General features: G+C 39.8%; 1 protein-coding gene across 2 annotated transcripts in view; it reads left to right on the top strand.

Moving 5' to 3' along the window:
- The first annotated feature begins 106 nt into the window (after positions 1-106).
- LOC102228829 (AT-rich interactive domain-containing protein 1B-like) overlaps positions 107-25,303 on the top strand; it is a 196,106-nt gene continuing 170,909 nt past the window's right edge. For both annotated transcript variants that reach the window (XM_023353033.1, XM_014471447.2), the window contains exon 1: positions 107-1,587. In XM_023353033.1, the coding sequence (XP_023208801.1) occupies positions 397-1,587 (1,191 nt within the window). In that variant the 5' untranslated portion in view covers positions 107-396. The remainder of the gene's footprint in view (positions 1,588-25,303) is intronic.

The raw sequence follows: 25,303 nt of genomic DNA, 5'->3' as shown, positions 1-25,303 counted from the left end.
ATGATTTACTACTCCAGTCCAGGTTTTCCATATGAAGAGCGCCGGAGCCCTGGAGGTGGATAAGCTGGTGGAGCCCGCTCTCTCTCATGCCATGCTGGGCCACAAGGCTCCGGGAGACGCTGCTACACATTACAGAGAACCGGGGATGGAGGAGAGGCGGAGAGGGGTGGAAGAAGAAAAAGTTTCGTTCAAAGCTGGCAGAGAAACTTTCAACATGAAGCCTCACCATTTGACCACAGCAAAACCTTCGTTATAGGAAAAAAAGATAGACTTCTTTTGGTATTGTTTTTTTTTTCAGCTCTCAGATTGTGTTTCTCTCCTTCCCCTGTTGTCATTTTCTGTGCGCAAGGCTGGTCGGGGCTTGCTGTCACTGCGCGCTGAGATGTTGGAGTGACCATGGCTGCGCAAGTGGCATCGGCTCCGACCAGAACTAATAATAAAAATAAGAAATTATCCGGCGCTTTGGCTCCGGAGCTCAATTCGGGGAAATCCGGAGGAGGAGGTGGAGGAGCAGGGACCGCGCAGCGGAGCGGACAGATGCTGGGTGCCGGCGATGGAACTCTGAATAATGTAGACCATCACCGCCGAGGCGAGCTCGGCAGCATGGTCCATTCAACTTCCGCGGCGCACAAAGCTCCGGACGGCCACGACAAGACCGGGATTAATATCTCGGCGTCAAACTCAAACACTTCCCCGATGGAAGCGGCTCTGATCGCGAACCACAAGCTCAAATGTGCGGCGAGCGGAGATGCGCCTCAACCTCAACAGCAGCAGCCACCGCCGCCGCAGTTCGGCCAGTTTGCGCCACATCAGCAGCGACAAAGTAACAACAGCAACAACGGGCAGCCCCCTCGGGGGGACAGAAGTGTGGACCACCAACAGCACGGTGGTAAGGAGAACCTGTTGGTGGGGCAGGAGGAGACTCAGCAGCAGCACGGCCCGGGGAAAGGTGAGGGGGACCTCACCTGTAAACCCACGGAGAGGATGATGGGCTCCAGGTTTGAACACTCCAACTTGGGTCCCCCTACTAACAACTCTGAGTTTAATAACAGCTATTACACTTCAAGGCCGTGTTATGATCAACATGCCGGGCAGCAACAACAAAGCAGTGGAATGGGGGTAACTCAGGACTCCAATGAAGGGGGGTACCACAACAGCCAGTACGGCCAGTACCCGGCGTACCGGGCGGGCTACGGCGGAGGGGCCTACGGGATGATTGGCTCCTCCGGATGCAGGCAACCAGGCAACATGATGATGGGCAGCAACTCCTCTGCGACCCACGGCAAGTCCCCTGCTTCGGGTGGGTTTCAGAGGTACCCGGGGCAAACACAGCAGCAGCAGGGGCCCTCAGGGGCCACGCCAACCCTCAATCAGCTGCTCACGTCCCCCAGCCCGATGATGCGGGGTTACGGAGGTGCTTATCAGGACTACGGCGGCCCGACGCCTCAGCAGCAGGCGGGCATGGCTTTGGGGAAAGACGTGGGCCCCCAATATGGAGCCAGCACTGGCCATTGGGGAGGGCAGCAGAGGAACCACCCGCTTTCAATGAACGCAGGCAGCGGAGGGCAGGGCCTCGGCAGAACACAGGTGAGTTCTGGGAGTTTAGGTGTGCCTTGTTGAACTATTGTAAAAACAGTCACGGGCAGTTTGTTCCAAAGTTGCAAGTTTGAGTGAAATGTGTATTTTATTACCGTCCAATGTTTTGACTTTTTACTGTTCTTCAGCTCTTGCAACCAAAATGGGGTCGATGTGAAAGACAAAAAGGGAAACACTTCATTTTGTTCTTAAGCAATCATAGCTTTACGCTTACACAATTATTTGGTTCTCACATTAGTTGTTCATATCTTGTATTATTGCAGTTTTATCGCACAGATGTAGAAACTCTGCCGACGTGTTGTCAGACACGTTGCGAAACGCCCCTGCTGACGACGTGTCCCGCTGAAAGCGTCCATGGCACAAAATGCGATAGTTCAGTAGAAACGAAAACTATTCCGAATCAAATGTGTTTTATAATTATTTCTTTCTTTTTCTTCTCCTGTTTCGATAAGCCTATTTGAAACCGCGCCGCTTAAGTACCGTCCGTCCTCTCTCCGTGCGCTTTTCCCCCGTGTGGAGCAGGAGCGCATCCACGCTGCTCGGTTTATTCCCATGCAGCTCTGCTCACAATTTGAATAGTGGTGGTAAACTGTATTAAAGCTCTCCGAGTTGACATCCAGCCTGCCATCTGATTGGCTCCCAGTGGCCCCACTAGGCAGAATCTGTTCAGGAGAAAAACGGGACTCTTGCAGGATTTTGCCATTACGCTTTTGTGATGTTGGATTAACTGCTTATATTTCATTTAGATTATTTCACATTGAAGGATTTATGTTATTACTAAATACGTATGCAGCTATAGTATTTTTAAAACGTATTTATTCATGGTAATTTCTGAGGATTCTCTCTTTTTAATCAGTTTCACAGTTCAGAGTTGCATTATTGATATCAATTACAATAAATCTCTATTTTTCTCATTCTCATCTGTAATTAAGATGCTTAAACCGATCCCTGTGACCTAGTATCTCTGTCAGGTGTGAGGATCTTCTCCAGTGAGACTTCCATCCATCTGGCTGAATATCTTGGAAACTGTGAATTCCTGACCATTAGAACAGGCTAACACATTTTTATTATATTTCTATTATATTATGTTACACACACTTAAAGTATACTTCCAGGGCAATTTTGTAAATTATTGTTGTCGTCATTATGGCATCACAGTTTAAGTAAAATATTTTTAATTTTATGGCAGTTTAAAGAATATAAGTGTCAAGTTGTGCAGCTTTGTTTTGGGATATGGACGGTTTCATAGCTCCCAGACTTTCTGTCAGCTCTACACAAACTGAAGGCTGCTGGAGCTGCCAGTTCACAGGGGTGTCTCCAAAAGGTTTTGTCATGGGTGGTCAGATGGTGCCACCACTGATCTTCACTGAGTGGCACACTATAAAAAATAGCAGGTTTTCTTGATTGTTTTAGGTATGTTTCCATAGCCATTTGAAATCTAACTCTGATTTAAAAATAAATTAAAGTAGTAGTAGTTTAAATATAAATTGAATTATTATATAGTTTGTTTTCTTGTATTTATATGTCACAGATCAAGTGATTTGATATGTTACAACATGCTTTTTTAAAAATTTTGTATTAAATGATTTCAAAATACTGTAGCTCGATTTTTTTTCTGACCTAAATATGAGTGGGTGGGGCCAGGAGGTACTGAGTAAACAGATAAATGCTTACATTTTGTAACTCAATGAAGTTTGTCATTTTCTCTCCTAAATGCATGCAAACATAGTATGCATGTAAGTGCATTTGATTGGGAATGGGGGACAGAAAATCTTGGTGGAGCCAATGCCAGTTTGGAAATCTGAAGTAAAACTGGGCAATGTCCTTCTTATGAAGAGCCATTTCACTGCAGTTGTTTTTTTTGCAGCGAATTATATGCGCTGCTGGATGGCACATCTGGGCAGCTGGAGGGCAAGGAGGCTGAGCGCAGCTTATACTGTCTGCCTCCAGTGGAAACAAAAGTAGTTCATTAGCCTACATTGTTTCAATCAAAGGCAATTTGTGTTGGGTGCTGAGAAAATGAGGTGAATGGTTTAAGCGTGGGCGGGTTTGCTGTTCCATTGATTGTATAAAATTATTCCATGAAACGTAGCGTAGCCTAACTCTTTTGCGTTATGATTATTAGTGGCTGATTTTGTCTGCTGAGATGCTCGGAAACAGTCTTGACACAGTTTCCAGCTTCAGTTTTTGGTGTGGATAATTAAAAGAAACCTACCCTTCAGAGGAGTTGGTGCTTTCGCATAAGGTAAGGTGCTGTTTTCTTCCCTAACTCCTGCAACATTCCAGGAGCAGTATATCTGCGCTCCAAACATCCCTATGTTTAATTCATATCAGGAGCAGGAGTGCTGTTCTCCTGTACGCTGCTGACAGGCTATGTGTAAAAAAGCAGAGCGATGTAGTGCATAATACTGGTTCCAAATTGGCACACTGATACGGCTGCGCTTCACTTCAGAGCAAATTTGGTCAAAGCTCAAAGTCTGTCACTTGTTGACACCCTCCTCCCCCCAATTGTTTTCAAATTCAATTTCCCTCCCCACTACCTCTCCACAGGAGCTTGCTGTGAGCAAAATAAGCGTCCCTCATTTACACCCCCCCCCCCCCCCCTCACCGCCTATGCACTTTCTCTTGTGGCCACTCAACAGAATGAAAACCGAACTGCTGTGTTTGTTTGACCTGCAAGAACCCACCTTAGCTACACATGGCATATTTAACAAGATGCACAAGGGAAAATAAGTATTGAACTTGTCAAAATTTTCTCTGTGAAAATGTTTCTGATGGCGCTGTTGACACAAATGCAAAGACATGCAAATTAAATGCATCAAAGTGAAATGACACAAGGATTTAGTATTGAATATGCTCATTAAAATACATTGTATAATTGCCTGAGACCAGTTTGTTGATAAAGACTTCTTCAAGATACCTGCTGTAGTTAGAAACTAGTTATCCGTACAGTCATTGTTTCATTTTCAGATTCTTCCACATTTAACAATTAGTATGTTGTTGCGTAGAGTTACGTGCAGTGCCATCTTCCTCCACATATGGTGCAGTATCATCAAACATGTCAATTTTATTTTTCAGGTGACTTGACTAGATTCTCCCAGTATTTTATTGGCCTGTCCAAACATTCCGCAGCCATCGTTGAACAAGTTTTGACGTAGCTTCTTTTTTTTAGCAGTGGAGTGGAGTCTTGCATGTTGACCATTAATAGGGGTTATGTGTGCTACTTATTGTTTATTCAAATTCTGGGGTTTTCTAAAATTCTCACCAAACTCTTCTGATTATTATCTTGACTTCCCTGTCAGAAAGTTTGTAAGCAATACCTTGTTGTCGCTGGTTTATTGTTGAAAGGGATGTTCTTTCGGCTGCTGAATTAAGGGCCCCATTCAGAAGTTTAGAAATACATCTGCCACCAGTACCATCAGTGTAATTGGCTACAATAAAGTTGCCAAGGTCTTCACAGAGCTCTGTGGTTTAATCCATCATGAGGTCCTTTTTTGTGTAATCACCTGGTAATTGGATACGTTTTTATAGCCGATCAATTAGGAACAAACTAGCTGATATTAATTGGATCTGATAGGGGACAGAATTTCTTTCTAAATACAGGTAGAGCCGGCTTCTTGCCTTTTTTTGCCATTTTGCACCTCATTTCTTAATTTGCTTAATCCTTCGTTTATGCATCCTCAGAAAATAGCTTTGTAGCTTAGCTTTAAATCAGAGTACTTTGATTCTCTTTTTCTATTATGTTTCTCTCACTTACAGCATTCACCTACAATATGTAGCAGTGATCCACTCTTAACACCATATGTGCAATCCTAATGACTTATTTCAGCTTACATCATCAACGAAACATTCCTTATAATAAGCGTCTGTCTGTTATAAACTAATCAGAGCTAGAAAACAGTAAAAGTAATTAGCAGATAATAATGAGAGACTAATGAGAGAGAAATAGTGTTGTTGCTTAGATAATTACAACAGCAACTCTTTGAAAATCTGACCCAATAAAATAAAAATGAATGAGCATCTATGATTCCCTCTAATTTATCACTATTTTGTTTAGTGTTTTGAGAATGGAAAGTAAATCAAAGCTCAGTGGAGCTCTATATCAAAGACTAGACCCAGTCCCATTCTTGGTAATGTGCTTACCTTGAAATGATCCCTGCTCGGAGTGCTCTGCAGCGCATACTGTTTACATTTCTGTCTTATGAATTATTAGTGTGATATGAACAAAGACTTTATAATGGGAGCAATGCATCAATGTCACTTTGTATTATGCAGCTATCTCAGGCAGCCTCGTGCATAGTGATGTGCCCGACCGTGGATGCGGGAATTTAATTTATGGATTATGTTCTGCATCAGATGGACAGCCCATGATGTTTGGTCATCAAATGTCTTACTCTTTCCTTCACAGTTTCTGTTTTGGTACATCTCTTCTATATAGTCTGTGCCAGAGCGAGCGCACCAAAGCCTCCGTTGTCAGCACGAAGCAGACCAGCTTTCCTTGCCTCCTCCTATCAGTCGTTTGTTTTTTTCTGTTTTGTTTACATCTCAGTCTTGGCCAGACAGCGCTGTGGTGATTAGCGGTGGAGTGAATTTTTTTAATTTGCTCTGTTGTGTCCGATAAGGCCGCGTGCAGCATTTTTCATCTGAGTGGATAAAACAGGGAAACCATGTAGGTAATTGGCAGGCAGGGGTTATCCCTGATCTGCCTGTGCATTCCACAAAACACCAATTAATTCAGATTTTAAAATAAGTAAAATACCAGGTCAGTTATATTACTGGATGTAAGCGCGTGTATTATTAGTATTATTATTATTATTTGCCTTACTACACTGTGCACTCATTACTTGCCCTGGAGTCAAATGTTAGTGTGTAAATGCCCTGAAGAGAGAGTTTAATTACTTCGAGCGGGTGGTGATTTTGTGTCAGCTGTTTCTGAGCTCCGTCTTATCTGAACTGTGGATGTGAGGGAGGTAGCAGAAAAACAGAAAACAAAGCAGTTTTGAGGAACAGCAATTATGGTTCATATGGAAGATTTAACTTTTGATTATACGGTTTTCTAGTCTTGTTTATCACTTATGGTATGTATGCATTAATTATTTGTGTGAATCATTTAACTATATATTTATTTGTTAGGGGTAGGTATTCTGAGATCCAGCTTTTTTAGTTCCCAGTCCAGTGTTGATATCTAAATGTAAATATTTACTTTTTATGATATTTTTATATTTTGCTTTTATTTCAACAATAGTTTTAGGTCATGACATTGTATAAGCTAATATGAAAAGTTACAAAAGCCATGATAGTTGAGGCTTTAACATACTTTGCCTTTTCCATGAAAGTGACACACTTGGACAAGCATCCGCCATTGTCCATGCTACTTTTGGCTTAGCTGGACAACCACGCTCCACTTTGAGTTTTATTTCCACTACAGCCTATAGAGGGCGATAATGCACTCTGTAATCAGAGGAGGAGAAGAAGAAGAGAAGAGAAGAGAAGAAGAAGGAAAAGCAAGAATGAAATGATTATCAGTTTTGTGTTCTGAGATTTATTTTCCACACTTGAAAAACAGCAGATCTCTCTTCATTGTATTTTTTTAAAAACAAAGCTGCTTCATTGTTTATCTTCTGTAATTTTTGGGCCACCAACTGGCTGCTAGTGTTTTTGTCACCGCCTGTATGCACCAGCAGTTAGCTGTGCTTCCTGTAACAGCTCCTTCTGTATTGTAAATATTTTTACCTTAAGTGAGAGTCTTCCAACAAGCTGGCAACATCGTCAAGACCTATATGCTTCATGGCAAATAGAGATTGAAAGCTCAATAAAGAGCTCTACATGCTCTCCAAGAACAAAGACATTTTCTCTCTCTCCCAGTGCTGCAAGAAAAAAATAACATTGTTCCTTTCTGGGAACTGTGATTTGTGAGTTTCTTTCAGCTTGTTCCTGGCAGCAAATTTCTCTCCAGTGGTCCCACAACTATTATATGATTGACTTGAAATTTAAAGTGGGTGTGGTTAATGTAGAAAAGTAGAAATGTGGTAGCTGCCTTTTTTCTGCTGGCATAGCTTTCTGGAGTTCTGGACTAGCATTTCTCGCCGTGTTCTTGCCGTCTCGAGATGAAAACAGGCCTAAAGTCAAAACAAAGTTTCTTTAAGACCTCTGAAGCCTCTACTTTGTAGAGTTCAGCTCATTTTGCCTCTCCTTCATATTGTATCTGGGTAGTTTTGGATGTTTCGTGCCCAACATTTTGAGGCACGAAATGTTGGGCATTTCGTGCCTCAAATGAGGTGTGCATTTGAGCTGCCTTCTGCAAGACACTTTATTCTGATCATTCCTCAATTTGTCCCCATCCAAAATGGATGATGCAAATTTTTCATAGCCTAATGTAAGAACCTTTGATCATGGTTTTAATAATTAATATTTACATGTAGGAAAACCCTCAGCATTGCTCTGGTTTGATCATTAAAGTCAACTGACCTAAAGGAGGGATAACAACCAACATTAATGGAGGGTGTAATACTAAATTATCGTAAAATGATGTACAACTAAATTGATTTTTATATGAGAAATTTGAGCACATGGATGTAAAATGAATAAAACTAAATGGTAGAGCATAATTATTACTATAGTAACATTTTGACACAACTTTCTGTGACAGGTTCTGCGTGTACAGTATGCTTAAGCATTGGGTAATTTTGCTAACATGACATTAAGTATTTATCAAAAGTTTGTTAAAATGCAAGTTTTGACAATTATTGTTTAACTTTGCAGCTAATTATTAGCTCTAAGTATAAACCTCTATTAGGGGTAGATATTTATCATATTGTTCATCAGTTATTGTGAATAATTTCTAATAATGACAAGAATTTTGATTTATTGTTCTCACAATAAATTCTAATTAATGATGTTTAAAACCCCCCAAAACTCTCTTTACTGTTGAGATTGATAGTTATACCAGCTTCTCTACTGTCTTCAATAAAAGCATCAATAACTACCAATAAATTTGATAATAGAGTTGCTGTGGAGCTTAGTGATACAAATAATAGTTCTTTACATGACAGGGGTCCTTAAGAAGTGCATTACAAATGGGAATGTTTTTCAAGAGCATTAATTGCGTTTGTGGGGCTATGATTGCTGTGATACACAGTGAGTCATACAGTTACCTAAAAAAATAAGTAATAAATAATTCTTATTGTCACTTTTACCGTTATCATAATAAAGTTCCTCAAAATATCGTGATGAAACTTTAAGTTCATATCGCTCACCTATAACCTCTATTGTAAAAGTTGCCAAAATAGGAAATCCATCAACAAAGAACTTGGGTGGATGGACTGATGTCCCCAATCCAAAGAAAGATCCAGGAATGTCATCAGTATTAGACCCTGATGCCGATACTGGTTCAGATAGCCATCATGTCCAGAAAGACTTTTTAAAAGTTTGTGCGGTCAGGTACCTACAGTCTTTTAACAACCATATATTGTGGACTATGTTTTTATTCTTTTTAAACACACATTTGTAGAGACTTGTGTAAGCAGTTATTATTTGGAAATCTAGAAATACAGGCATATTTGACCTGAGTCACACAGACCAATGCAGATTTCTGAGGAATTTGACTGAATGACTTTACGGAAACAGAAAAGGAAGAAACAGAAAATCAGGGAGAGAACTCTGGCAAATGTCATTGCAGTTAAAGTCCTCTCCCTCTGGAGCTTCGCCACTTCAACCTTGTGAGCGACATGATGAAGAAAAAGTATTTGGGCTTTTGGTCTTGAACACACACAGTATGTCGGCGTGGTGGGGTATGTGTGTGTGTGTAAGGTTGTGCGGGCATGAGGCCAAGTGGTGGTGCCCTTTACCTCCTCCAACCCCACAACTTGCCCCCTCCTGACCTTCACAAATGCTAATTAGCCATGTGGAGTTCCTAAGTCAAAGTAATAAATATACTTTTCTTACATTTAATCTTTTCTTCTTATGAAGTATGGGGGATAACTATAACTATACTCTTAAATGATGTTCTCACTTCAAAGCTTTCTGCTTTTTCCAGATTTTTCTTTAAATACACCTTGTTCTCCATTTCTCCTCAGGCTCCCAACAACTTGCCAAGTCTCCCAAGGGAGCGGTAGTCAGTTCAGAGGAATTTAGATAGCAAGCATACCCTATCAAACATTAATATACTAAGCTATATTGATCTCTGAGGTGCTACTGAAACATTCTTCTGCCTCTGCTTATTGTTTCTTTGCTTCTTTTGTAACAAGTAATAAGTATTTCCATAATTGTAGCGGAAAATGTAATTGAATAGAATACAGATAACGCACTCCCTTAAACAATGTTTTTATGATTCGAATAAAAATATTAAATTTAGTGTAATGCAAATTCCTCACTCCTATAATTTTGTGACTGTCATACCTGCAGAAACAAACCTCTGAAATACCCGTGAACATCACCAGCTTCTACAGCACAAGGAATCCTGCTAGGCTGTGTACTTTGGCAGCTCTTGCTGTTTGAGTTGATCATAATCATTGCAGTCATTGCAGTATTAGGCTGTGAAAAACAAAAGGTACCATATACTGCCATTGAGATGCTGTTTGGAAGTCATGAAGCAAAAAGACACAACAATAAAGAGGGGGCAAAATATCTGATTGTTATTTTAATCATATTTTTTCTTTTTTATATACCGTATATAGTTTCTGAAATGTCAGTTTTGTTTTGACATAAATATTTTTTTTGTTGTGTGTAATTCATTATCAAATTTCTGTTCTGGTTTTAACTTCATAACCAGATTATGAAGCTGGTTATGAGAAAAGTCTCATTTTTTTATCATGTCATAAAAATGAGACTTAATGGCATAACCTTGATGTAAAAATACCACTATTGCATGATATTCCCACAAGAAATGAAAAGCAAAAATGATTGGCATAATGTAATTGCTTTTATATGAAATTGAAAAACTAGGATGCTGCTGAGATAAGATAAATAACAATAAATAACATAATAAATAAAGGTAGGTTACAGTTTTTTAAAATAGAAAAATATTTGTTTATTTTAATATATACTTGAACAAAATGTCATACAATTTTATTATTCTGTTTCCAACAGAGTGACTAGTGTAATAAACTGATATAAGGATATGATATGCTCGGTTAGTTAGCTTGGAGTCAGTTGCTAGACTGACGTATTATTTTAAAACTGCGTTACATTAATAAGAGTGATGGTTGATGCTTGTATATATAATTTTTTTTACATCAGCCATATTTGTCTTTCTTGTAAGAGAGGGAGAAATTTTGGCTGCTTTCTTCCTTCAACCTGCTGCAGACTAGGCACTCAGGTAGGGAGCGTAGACACCTCAGATGACCTCATACAATCTTTGCATATCAAATAATCACTGCACTTGTACTTTGCTGCGGTAATCCTCTTACGCCTGTTTTCTGTCTCATTGAGAGGAGTAGAAAAGGAGGAGCGGGTGTTTAAAAGACAACAAAAAGGCTTATAGCTGCAAATATTGTGTAAATATAGTAGAACTATTTTTTTTTTTACTTAATGTTTTCATAACATAAGCATCATACTGTCCATGCATATTCATCTTTATGACAAGCCATATATTTTCCTTACCCGCAACATTCTCTTGTCACTCTTTACAACTCTCCACCAAACCCTTTCCAAATCCACCAGAGCTGCAGTGTGTGTGTGGCGTGTATTTTCTAAATTTATGGCTAGTGGTCACAACCGGACAGTGGTGGTCACTTCTGGCTGAAAGATGCTTCATTTAGATCAATTTTAACTCAAGAATTTTGGAAACAACTTGACACCGCATCCTCTTCTCTGCAAGGACATATGCAAAATGAAAACATGCATGCATATTTCACAGTTTTTACTAGAGATATTGAGTGCAGGATTTGAGGTTACATTAGAATGCAGTTTGTTGCAGAGGGTGTTTTAAATACAAAATTTATTCTTGATATATCTCTTATTTCTTGTGACACAGCCAGACATCTATTCTACATTCCAGCCACTCCTTTGGCAGAAACTGGATGAACTGGAAGAGACACTGACAACATGAGTGAACTTTATTTTGAAGCATAAATGTCTTATTTCTTTAGGATATTAATTCTTCCAAAGAATATCAATGCGAATGGCGGGGGCAGATGTTGGCTGTGCACGTTTAATCTCAGGCCTGTGCGTTCGTCGCTATGTGAGCTTCCCCCTCCCTGCTCAATGAACATCCATTGTTACTGTTGGCTAAACATGCAAAGGTTACTGTAATGTCAGACACATGCCAGAGGGGAGTGTGGAATACCACATTAACATAATCCATAGAAGACCTTCCCTTTCACAAACGTACCCTCGCTGAGCTGATCGCCACAGCTCTGCTGGAGCACGTGCCTGCTCTTGCCTTTGCAGCGCTGTGTGAAACCAAATGAAAAGTTCTCTGCATAAAACACCTGCTAAAATGTCGGCTTAAGTTATTGACCTACATTTTACCTTGCTCGTGTAGTAAGATGCAAGATATTGTCATTTCTGACCTGTCACTGACAGACTTAGTGGCACTCATGTTCGGGATGTACAGTATATAAAGCCTCAAAATAAACTCTTATGGTAGGATAATTTAACACACCAAAACATTCTAAATGCCTCTTTTATTTGTTGTTTTTTTTAAAAATTACAACAAAAAAAGTTGTTCGTCAGAAAATAACTGCTGCTGGCCCAATCTCTGGTAACTCTAAAGATCACATTAAAATAAATATCACAGAGTTCCTTTTTAAATTTGTACTTTTAACATTTACTTAGTTTTTAGGAACTCCAAAGTTGTAATCCTTCTTTTCCTATTTCTCAACTACATGAATATGACGTGACATAGAGGACCATTTCTTTTAACCACTGGTCACCAGAATGGATCCAAATTTATCTTGGCGCTAAACTGAGTGTGCAGGGAAGGTAGAAGAAAAAAAATCTTCAAAGTTCACTGTTGGTGAGCTGCTGGAAAGAATGGCATGTAAGGGTCATTAAGTCTCCAAAACAAACAGACACTATTTACATGCCAAGCAGTAAAAAAAGAAGAAAGAAAACTTTTCTGTCATCGTATCAAACACATAAACGTGGAATTAGCTAAATCCTACTGGGATTTTAACTGAATCTGGGAACTTCCATAAGATGAGACTAGAGGCACTTTCACACCAGAGCTTAGTTTGTTTTCTTAGATTGTCTGCCACAGACCAAACAAATAAGCAAAACCAGGTGGAACAGAGTCTGTAAGCAGTTGACTTTATAAACTAAATAAGCCATGAAATTATACATTTCTAACCTATGTGCAGTTGTAAACTTGAAAAGAACATAGAAAGGGATGTATGAAAAATATGTGGAAAATAAGCCACACCCATTGTTTAGCATGGTGGGGGATCCATGATGATTTGGGCCTGTCTCTCATCCAAAATGAACCTTGCTAGAGCGCCTTTCATCATACAACCCTTTAAATACCAGACTTTACTAATCTGGTGGACTTTATCAGACAGCTGAAAATGGGTTGTCAGTGGTGCATGATTATTCAAAACATATGGCAAAATCAACATAGCTAAGCTTCACCAGACACAAACAAACAGGACTTCCTCTGTTCTCAGACCTAAATCCCACAGAAAACATGTGTGAGTTGAAGAGAGCAGAGAGAAAAAGATTTTCCCACTGAATAAATATACTGCAGCTAAAGGTTAGATGTTTCAAAATTTTTCAGTTCGAGATTATGCTACCGCAATAAAAACTGAATTTATTGTAGGGCTTTTTATGCCAGAGATGCTAAATAAACCTAGTAGTGTTTCAGTAATTCTGTGGTTGTTTATTTAAGTCAGTCTTTCCAGCAGTAACCATTTTTTTTTCTTTTTTAGAATCACCACAGAAATGAACACAAAGCAGCCGCTGGTCTAATATTTAAAACATTCAGTGTTAATTAGATGTTTGATGGTGGTTGAGACATGCTAACATGTTGCCCTCTCACCCGCTGTGGTTGGAATCTGTGCCGACAGTCGGGGTGATTGTTTTGATAATAACGTGTGCGCCCAAGCCAGATAAGAAAGCTCTCAGTGCTTGTTTTTTTTTTCTTTTTTTGGAAAAGCATTTTGTGTATTTGCAGCTCAGTCTGACTTCAACGGTCAGCATTATTCTGAGAAAGCCATTGTTTTCGCTCACATAACTCATATTTTAATTAGTGCGTCTTTGGAAACTCCCTGCCTGTGTTGTGGGTTGTTTTTTTTTTGTCGGGCACTGCAGACTCACACAGCTTCTAGGCATTTCTCAACTTCTTTTTTTAACACATCGGCCACATAAAAAAGATAAATAAATAAAAAGCCAAGTCATGTGTGGAAATTGTTTCAACTTTATGTTTTTCTCCTTTATATTTTAACGGCTAAAGCAACCTTCCTTCGAGTGTTTCCAAGCTTATGTCGTTCTGTCTTTTGGACGCTAGTTGTGGTTGACCTTGATAGGTGACTACAGTTCCTACTCATTAAGTAGTAAAGATGAATGGTTCCATTATAGCAAAGAGGGGAGGGGGCGAGTAGGGCCAATTAGTGGTAATTAACAGCGGAGATGGTGAAGCGCTCTGGAGGGCACCCTGACCTGGACTCTGGAGGGAGCAGAGTTGCGCAGGGAGCTTGTGTGTGAAGGAAGTTTACCTCAAAAAGTAATGAAATGATGTGTATTTGTATGAGATTGTGCAAGATGTGTGTGCTCATTATCAGAAAGATAATGCAGACATTTTTGTATGGTGGCAGATGGAAAACATCTCATGGGGATCCAGCATGTTTGGTCAATTAGAGGTGATGGGGTCAAATGCTGGCAACACCTCGCTTTGACTTTTGACTCCTGATGTGATGCCACTTTCCCCTTCTGCCACCCTTTAGTTAGGCCGGAGAGTTTGTTAGGTCTGAGAATACAAAGGCCCCAAAAGGCCAAGCCCGTATATCTGTATGTGCTAATGAACATTGTATTTTTGTTCTTAATTAGGGATTTTTGTTTTGTGCTGATATACTAGTTTTCAGCATCCCATCATCAAGGTGAAATTCAAGGGTGTTCTGTGAGAAAGTATGGTTGTGTACTTTCTCTTTTTTTCTCCTCCTTTTTCTCGCTTTTGATTTACCCTGCATACAAACACGCAATGCGAAGGAATGATATGACACGATAGTTCAAAATGACTAAATATGCAGTACGATAGAAGATAGTATCACACAACAAAAGATTTGACATAATATGTTACATGTTTTATTTAAGACAATATTACTACAATGAATGGTACAATGTCATACAAAGGGGGAAATAACTAAAAAAATTATAAAAAATTTAAATATAATTGATTTTATAAAAAATATAGTACAATGAGCTATATGATAGAAATCAAATTTTATTTATATAAGCCATGTGTTTAATTTTAGGTCAAATTTGGCAGCACATCACACTAGTGTATAAATAAATTTCTCAAGCTGATATTTTGAAGAAAAAGGCAGAATTCAGCAGTGGAGAGACATAATATTTTTCTTTGTTATGAAAACAATTTTTTAATCATCAATTTTCAAAATGTTCAAGGGACTAAATAAAAACATTCGATCAGACTTTTGCAAATCCTGTTTCAGAGACTGCTGCACTGCAACACAGCGCATCCTCCTCGATCACTACAACATAAAACTACATGGAAATTCTTGCACTTCACCAAAGCAATATTCAATTTACTTGGGAACACACAGTTGTGCTCTTACTTTAATAGTCATGTTAGAAATGGTACTTTCAGGGAGAGAGAACGCATTTGTTAAGAATTTTTCTTGGTATTTGTCAAAGTGCTGCTTCTTTCAAATCCACTGAAATTGCAATGCCTGCTAAACAGACGACTTGAGGAGTTTATAAAATATTAGAAGTCAACTGTGCATGGGAAGGAATATTTTTTATATCGCTGGCTGAACAAGTGTGTAGTTGTATTTGTGCAGCTGCCTCTACCTGCATGCCTGTTTAGACTTTTAAGACATCTATAGTCCCTGTTGCTTCAACATATCAAGACTCACGACTGTATAGTGGTGCTGTATGTGTGTGTGTGGTGTGGGAGGGGGATATAACGCTTTGAGGGTGGTGTATATAATAGAAATCATTACCAGTAATGGCCTTGTTCCCCACATCCCTCATATTCATTCCCTTTTCCTCTTCTGACATTTATTTCCTGACTGCTTGCATATCAAATATTTAAATAAACAGAATCGGAGGTGGTGGTGGGGGTTCAGTTGAGTTTTGCCTGGAGGAGATGGTGGAGAAATGGCATAGGGAGAAAAAGGGATGGATGATGACATTCACTTTTGAAATGAGAAAAAAACCCAGGATTGGTTGGGTGTGCTAGTGGGAGGAAAAGCAGCCACAGCAGCATTGGAGACAAAGTGGGAGTAAGAATGCTTCGCTAGGGTCCAGTCACTTCAGATGGAAAGGGGGGTACCTTGTTTGTTGGTTTACAGCAGGTAGCTGTGGTGACAGACAAGTGTATGTGTGCATTCATTTGAGCACCCAGACTTTGTTTCAGGGCTCATCCGCTTTTGGTTTTCTGGGGAGGCTGCATGAGGATGTGGAGGAAGGCTCTGGTGGCTTGTAAAAAGCAGCTCTCAGTCCTGAAGGCTGCTTGAGAATTGGTTGCATGGGAAGCGGCAATGAGATCAGAGGGCAACACAAAGTAACAGGGGGGGTGGTAGGTGGGGAGGGTGGACAGACTTAAAAGAGAGGTCAGGACAAAGGAAGGTCTAAGACATGGAGAGCTGATGGAAGATCCGTTTCTTCTTTCCTCATATAGAAGATAGAGAGAAGAAGAGACTGTAAACAGTATATATATCTTTTAAACTGACTGACTGTCCAGTTTCACTCTAGCTGGCATCAGTGGCCGGCCCATTAGTGTCAGGCTAATCTTAAAATAATTAATTGTGAAGTCGACGCTTTCTAAAGAGTATTTTAATTGAATCCTAAATTAGGCCTGTGAAAGAGGACATGTCCTGCTTTGCTGCAAGTCTGTTCCCATTCTGCTGTCACACACACTGACACACACTCCGGCATGAGCTTCAGTGGGTTGCGTGTGCAGGCATTCAAGAAAAAAAGAAACAAAAAAAAGGAAAACAACAGGCGAAGGAAATGCTAATGAAATGCATATTTGGGGAGAGAGAGGCCATCTATAATTTAGCTGCGCTCTTTGTGTGTGAATGATGTGTATGCAAGCGCTGTGATTTATTTTTTGTTGTGAAGAGGGGATAATTCTGTCAGAGTAGGCTTTTATTCTTGTAAACAAATGTGTGGAAAAAAAGAGCCAAATAAAAGTGTGGTAATAAAGTAAACAGAATGGTATGAATACATTTAGCTGTTGGCATGAATAATTTGTAAACAGGAAAGTGGGGTTTGATGAAAAAGAGATGACAGAAATGAGAGCTATTATGTAGCCTGATGAAATTTTGGGTTTGGGCTCTACAGAGTTGCAGTTTTGTTGTACTTACTTTTAATTTTTTGGGCTTTTTCTCAAACACTCTCTTAGAAGATAGCTTTAAAGCTACTAGCCAGACCTTTCTGTGAAATCAATCAAACTCACTTCAGAAATTATTTGTCTCGCATGGAGCAACAGGCGATGGTCAGCTTTCTGTTTTGCTATTTTTGTTGTAAGTCAATATTTAATTAACATCATTCAAAAAACAAACCTCCACACACTTTGATGACATCACACAAGGCATAAGGCAACTTGTTATAATTATTTTGAGTACATTTATTTGTAATTTTCTTGTTTTTTTCTCTTTTGTCTTTAATAAAATACCTCCTTCAAAATGCCGGCTGTTGGTCAAATACACACAAAGCAGTCTTAGCATATTTGTTTTATATTTATATTTGTTTTTGTTTATGCTTAATACTTTGTACTGTGTGAAGTCCTCTAGTTTGTTCCATGTTTTTATGCCTGTTTTTTAGTCAAATTCACCCTTCAAAGGACTTAACTAGCTGATCAATTTGATTCTTCTGGCGCTTCTGATGCATTGACCCAACTTAACTCCAAGCAAAAAAAAAAAAAAACGGTGAATTTTTTTCTTGATTTTAATTCAATTCCTATTCAAAGTTATTTTTTCCAATCCCAGCTTATCAGTTCAACTCATGTGCCACCTGTGATGTCATCAACTCAAATACATATAGTTTGTTTTCTTCAATGTGCTTTTACAAACATTGCACTTTGTTAAATCCTGCTGCAGAAAGCCTTACTTCATAACCCACCTGTGCTTAATTGTCAGTGCAAATTTGTTTAATAAACAAAAAATACACCACTGGCAGTTTTAACAGAGACACACACAACACCTAATGAGTCCTCATAAATAAAGCTCAGTTTAAAACACTTCTGGCAACAATGCTCTTCATGAGTGACCCCTGCAAAGCTATAGGCAATAGAACTTGCTGGATCAAAGCTCTTGGAAAAGGCTCTACCCTCTATAAATGTCGGCCCAGCTCCATAACCCCGGATGGAGTCTGTTAAAAAGGATGATACAGGATCTGGGGTCAGGAGACAGTTTGGCGAGGCAGCACTGGAAGCAAAGCAGCCCACAGATGTCTTTCATAAAAGTCAAAAGAAAAGACAAACTCTTAGTTTTTTTTATTTATTTATTTTATCCACTGAAATGCTGTTTAGTTTCAGAGTTATCCAAAAGTCTTTACATTTATTTTGTTTTGAAAAAAGCACATATAAAACACTGGATCTAGAAAACTCTGCCACAAAAACTTATTTATTTATTTTCTTTCAAAATAACTCAGAAACTAGTGTAACCACTTCACCAACATGTTGTTCCTTGCCATTCGCCCCAGTGAACATGGCCGTGCACTTTAGGCACCTCTGTTTTGAAATTACTTTGTGAGAAATTACATATGGTAATCTGTCTGCATCTGGATGACAAATCAAACGTTCCTTTAGCTGTTTTCCAAATGTTTGAAACCTGCTCAGCTCTTTATTTGGCCCAGATCTGACAGCTACAGACTTGGCTCAGAACATCCCATTTTCTCCCGGGCTGGCAGAGATGAATAACAGCAGAGAGGACAATATTGTGGTCCAGCTAAGCACGACTGACTCTTCTGTCTCTGTGATCCTTCTATCAATAAGGAACACAGGCCTGTCAGAAGGCCTGCCAACAGCCTGGCTGTCCGTGCAGCCTGCTCTCTACGCAACATCTGGACACAGATGGTACACACTGATCACCAATACACACACACACACCCCCACACGCACGCCCACAGTACATGTTTTACTCATACTGGCAGACGTTCACAGACATGCTGCGCATTTACAGTTTGTCAGAGTACCAATTTCTTGATTTTGCACACACAAACACAGTTGGCTCACATTTGTTTTCTACCTACATGTTACAGGTAAGCTCCTATTTTCTATCACAAAGTTAGACGCGCTGCGGGAAGAAATGCTTCTCCACAGGAAATCGAAGCTACACATTCCTGAGTAAATCTTGAATATATTTAACTCAGAATTATATAGAGTAGGTTCAAAAAAGATTGCTGGGTGCTGTGCCTTGGAGCATTGTCTGCCAACCAGAGGCTGCAGTGTGGTTTGTTTAACGTCAAGAAGTAGGAACATATATTTTGACCCGTCTTTTGCTGTTAAAACATAAGCATCCATGTTTACTCGAGTGAATGTAGATCCGTATGTTAACAGTCCAGAATTATAAGATTTCCAAAAGTCTTCCAACCTTTTCAAATACGGCATGTTTTCTGGCAGACACAGGTTTAGAGCTCAGATAGATTAAAAACAGCGGCTTTGCTTGGTTTTGCATTATTATTGCATTATTTCAGTCACACTCGCTCTCACGCATCTTGAGTAAATCAAAGTCATGTTATAGAAAAGTATATTTCATTTTCATTTTAAATTTATTATTTTGAAAAGAAAAAAAAAGATTATGGATCTGACAATTTAGGTTGACTGTGGAATCTAATGTTAACAATTAGCTTTCTGGTAAAACAGCAGTGTCTTTGTGTACTCCCTTAAAAATACATATCTTTGTTGCAACTTTGATATTTCAAGAGTCTGCAAACATTTCCAACCCAGCATCTTTAATGACAGAGAAACAGAGACCTCAAAAGAATAAAACAGAACAATGTTTCCATGTTCCATTCAGTGTTCCTGCTCAAAGTCTTGCTCTCTCTTCCTGTTATCTGCTCATAGTCTTGCTCTCTCTTGCTTTCTCTCAGCCTTAATCAATAACAGCTGTAGACATCCACTTCCGACAACTTCTTTTGACATTAGCAAATGTACTTAGCTAATTTTGAATCTTCTGGAACAGTATTCACATTTAATTGTGTTGCCAGCTTGACCTGATGCTGCTTAGTTATAGATCATGTCCTGATCAGTAAAACATCCAATTTGTGAATTACCAATTGTGCAGTTCACCATTCGAGCTGAAAATAATATGACTCCTGTCACAACAGCTGATTCCTCTGTGCAACTCCGCAAAATCTGTCTTTCAATAAAACATGAACGAGAAAAGTCAACAGGGCATTCATGCTGAAAGGCTCAATTCACTGTGTGATCACACTGCTACAAACACATTGTGGCTGATAAAAAACTCTTTTCATTTATTCCAACTGAGACTGAAATATCCATGTTGAAATGTAATGAAGTCTAAATAACTGCAGTTTCCCAGTCATATGTTATTCATATGGTCCACCGTAAACATAGCTGCCCTGGGGCTCAGTAATAATGGGAGTAAATGGTGGAGTTCCCTGTGAGTCAGAGGTGTGCATGTGCAGCCAGGCCATGTATCAAGCTTCCCAAGCCTGGAGCCTCTCATTGATCGGCCCCCAACCCTCCCCTCATGATTTCAGCCAACTTCAGTGATTGATTCCCAGTCATGGCCCAGGAGATTGGAGGACTGGCCTGGGCTCATGGAGCCCGGGGCCTCCCAGAGGGTGACCTGGAGGGGGCTGCAGATGGAGGGAGAAGAAAAGCTTATTTCCAGGGCCCATAACCTCAGTCCAGAGGACCAATTTTGAAGAAGCCTTCACAGCAGGTATGGAGGGCAAGGAGACACATTCATTACAGGAGAAAATTAAGGCCACATCTGCTGCCTGCTGGACTGTTATATGGATCTTTGGGGGGAAAAACAAGATGGGGAGTTGTGTGCTTGAGAATATGCGGAAGGTGAGAAGGTGAAGGGATATTGGTATGTGAGGGTTTGGAGAGGAAACAAGTCTACCTTTGCAAGCTATTACACTGTCTGTAGTAGCCCAACGCTAACACGCATTCACAATGTTCAAACCTCTAACCCGCTGTGCTTCACTCAGCTTCACTGCCACTGCGCTTCAAGAGGACGCCCTCTGAGTCTCTTTACGCTGGTTGAGCAGAGCAGGAAAACTTATATGAAAATCAATTTTTTTTTAATTAACTTTGTAAATTTCCAGCTGAGCTATCAGAGGCAGGGGAGCCTTGTGTGTCACGCTGAGTCCGATAATGAAATCAATCAGGTTCAAATTGTTTCAGGTGACTATTAATGAGTATCTAATATCAGCCTGAGGAGGAAGGTCAGGATGGTTGTTGTTTTTTGTTTTTAAAGTGATGGATCACTTGCCTGAGAAACATAGATAGTTACATCCAGAGGGACTGGGTAGTTCTCCAAAAGGAAAAAAAAGTTCATGAGAATTCATGTTTTCATGGGAAAATTCTTTAGCTGCATGGCAGCAGTGACATAATTTCCCTTTTCCAGCTAATCTAGGACTATTACAATGTCTCTCATAATTGCCACATGAAATCAAGGCACAAGCCAAATAAAAGAGAAGGGAGTGTATTTTTCCTTGCTTTACATGCTTCAATATTCAGGATTTTTGCAGCTGCATCTTCTTTAGTGGGCAGCCTCCCTGCCCGAGGAGCTCGTTAAGCTTTTCCTTAAAGGAAGACTAATGGATGAAGGAGAAAGTGGCCCCTCAGGACCCTTTAGCATCATTTCGGTTGGTCTTCACGCTTAGTGTTCATTTACAAATTTTCACCCTATTTTGAGCACAGTAGTGTTAGTAGCACTAACTAACGCATTCTGTAATACACAGGAACTTGTTTGTACTTATTTGTGAAGATATTTTTTTCGCCTCTCACAATACATTCCATATATGGGAGAGATCCAGTGTGCAACTTTAAGACCATCATTTCCACTTAACAACAAAATAGGTGGAGAGAGATAAAAAACAAATACATAGCTAAATTTCTTTGATGGATACATTTTTATTACCGTAATAAGCATTCTGAGCTGTATTTAAATGCATTACTCAATAACTAGGATTGAACCGGAATCCATGTGATTTGATTGATTTGGTTGTCTGTTTTACATTCAGTCTACTTGGCTTTTAAAGCGGAGTGAGATGTAAATTGTGAATTGGCAATGTATTAGTAATCTATACTGTACTGCATTGATTTGAGTGAAAAGAAAAAAAAAATTTTTAGTCTTTGAAAAATAAATAAATAAATATTCTTTATTATTTAAAAAAATCAGCATGTATTTGTCTTTGGGGCACCCCAACCCTTTTTGTGTTGTTTCCCCCACTTGTGTAATGTCGTCTCCCAGTTGGGTTTTGTGAACATAGGAAGTTGGAGAGGAGCACATTCCTCTTGTTCCACTCAGATTGGATGATTTTCTTTTTACCCTTAAGTGCTGCTTTAGATCTTAATTGTCAAAGTAAGACTTTCTTGAGGTAGAAATGGAATTATTCTTGTTAAATATGGTTAAAAAACAGCACAGAAATAATCCATTGTTTAGGATTCTAGGAATTTTAATTTCCAAGTAAATAATCAAAACTGTAAAATCAGCTTTGTGCTCTAGATTGTATGCATTGTTTATTTATTTTCATCCATGAGTGCCTTCTTCCTTCAGTGAAAATCTGAATGAATTCCATCTGGGAAAACTGCATCCAGACAGGAGATTTGACTGCCAAATTCACAATGTGGCTCCTTTCACACATGCTTCCTCAACTGTTTGCACACGATTGCATTTTATTTGTTTTCATTCCCTAATGGCGTGTTGCAGGCATGTCAGGCGCATCTCGTTTTTGTCACTGAGATTTTTTCCATTTCTTCCCCCCCCCTTCTCCTTCTTCTTCGCCCAGCCGCCTCTTTAGCTCCCAGTTTCGGTGAAGGAAAAGGGCTCCGGTGACCCTGCGACCCCAATCTCACTTGAGACAGATGAAGCAGCCTCTCGCCTGCCCCCCCCCCACTCGCTCTCTCCCTTTCCTGTCCTCCGTTCTCCTCCGCTCCCCCATCCTCTCTTCCCTTAATGACGTCTTTGTGCGGGCCGTGACGAACCAAACCCCTAGCAACTTTTTCCCTGGCACACACAGGTGGGGGTTCGGAGTAGCCAGATGAATTTCTGAGCGTGTGTTGTGTCTGCTGTGTAAATATTGGTGTCAACTGCAGAGGGCATGCCGATCAGCAGCTCCGAAGGACGACGCAGGAGAGACGGAGCAATTATGAAGCGTTGTGCCAAACACAAAAGAATGCACAACAACAACACCTTATCTGGCTTCTCTTTGTCTGCTTTTCTCTTTCTCAGCTCGTAGCCTCATTGGGAATCATGCACAGTGTATGTAAACAATTCACCTGCCTTTTCTGCACCTCTCTTCCCATTGCCAGCCACTTGTCATGCCTTTCTGCCTGTGCCATCCAGGCATGTTGGGCTGAAGAAATGTAATTTGGCTCTTCCTTTCTCCCTGCAGACCAGCGCTACTCTTCACACTGTCATTCCTTATGAGTCTTTTACTAACAAGGCATGCGTGCTGAGATGCGGGATCAGATTTAGTTGCAAGACATAATTTATGGAGTTTGTTGCTCTTGGAGATAAAGGAGACACATGGGGATGCCAACATGCACGCGGCACAGCTTCTGTGTTCTCGAGGTTACATAGATTTAAGTGGCAGATCTGCAAAAGCTAAGATTTCTAGTTTGTTGTCAGTATTGAGTATCTGGTTTGGTGAGTCCTGACAGTGGAACGAAGTGATGAACCAACACTAATGAGAGATCTATTCCCCAGAGAGGCCGGGCAAGGAGGAGTTAACAGTGCGCCGCTTCTCTTCTCTCTGCTTGATGACATCAGTATTGTCTCTGCATCCATGAAATTAATTTTTCTAATTTTAGTCAGCAGGAGCAGGGGGAATTTGCACACATTAGTATGGAACTCGATCTGCATTCGCCCTTTGCTGCAGTCTCTTCTCATCTTTGTAAACTTCCTCGTGCCACCTCGTCATCTTCCCATCCTATTTTATTCTTCATCTTTGTTAGACAATAGCTGCAAATGCATGGGACTTTACTGCTGAACACTGCAGCTTTGTACTAGAAGAAGAGGCAACACAGGACCCTGCAGTTCAGAAAGAGTTTGAGCGTGCTCTGCTCTGTATGGTGCAAATAAATAACAGAGAAGATGGTATGGTTTTTCCCAACAGACTCTGGCTGCAGCACTTTGAGTCTCCAGAGACAGGCGCAGCAGAGAGGATAAAGAGGGGCTGTTGACAATAATTATCCGTATTTGTTTCTCCTCACATGTGCACACATGCTAAAACGGTTTCACTGTGGCTTCCTCTGCAGTCTGGAAAAGTCTGGAACTTAGGTAGTATCCAGGTTTAGATTAGCTAGGGAAGGAGATACAGTATGAGAAATATTTGTAACCACTTCTGTGTAAATGTTCTGAAATTTACACACGTCCATCCGTTCATCCACCCATGCATCCAGTGTGTGGTATTTACAGTTTCCATGTTCAAAATTTGACCACTGTGGAGATATGTGCCATAGATATTGTCAGAATTTCAATTTATTTGTTAAAAGTCAATTAAAATGGACTGCAAACTCTCCAAATTTGAGTCTGGAAAATAGTATTTTTAGACATATAAAAAAATATTTGTGAACCCTGTTAATTACAATAAAATGTCACAATTGAAACTCTGCAGAGTTCACTCAGTTCTAAAAAGCATTGATTTATATATAAATAATGATGTGAAGACATAGAAAGTAATATATCACTTTCTATGTCTTCACATCATTATGTTTTAGTGCTTTAACATATTTCCACATGGCTACCTTGCAACATTTGATATCTAAACATGCTTTCCTTTTAACAACTCAGAGAGTATCCTCAAACCTCTCAACAGAAACTATTACCCAGCTGACAGAGAGAGAGAGAAAAAGAAATCCTGCAGCAGCCAGCATTAAACCACCTGGTGATATAAAGGATCAAAATAGTTTGCTGAATTGCTCTTTTGGGGTTCAGCCAATTTCAGAAGTAGCTGTTTCTCAATAAAGCAGCTTGTAGCCCATAAAGAACATATGAAGGAACATCTTTTATTGCATCGTTGTTTGTGTAGACACGGCTGTGCTGTTCGAGTTTTTAAAACCCCCCCACAGAAGACGGAAGCAGAGAGAGTCTGTGTTTTTTCAGCTTTCTGTAGATTGTGGGTAGTAAAAATCTCAAGACGGAGGCTGATTTGGAAAGAATCATGCCTTGCAAAATAATTCACCCGTTAAAGATTTCTGCATTTTCTTACATTAAAATGTATTTAATGAGATACGACACGCAGCAACTCATAATCGGGAAGTAGAACGAAAATGATTGATGGTTTGCTTTTTGTTTCTCAAATAAAGACCTAAAATTGTAGCATGCATATGTATTCAAACTCCCTGACTCAATACTTTTGGGAACAGCTTCTCTTTGCAGTTATA

Source organism: Xiphophorus maculatus, chromosome 19 (assembly GCF_002775205.1).
Source record: "Xiphophorus maculatus strain JP 163 A chromosome 19, X_maculatus-5.0-male, whole genome shotgun sequence".
NCBI lineage: Eukaryota > Metazoa > Chordata > Actinopteri > Cyprinodontiformes > Poeciliidae > Xiphophorus > Xiphophorus maculatus.
Note: the sequence above shows the minus strand (reverse complement) of the source record. Positions and strands in the feature narration are given on the sequence as shown.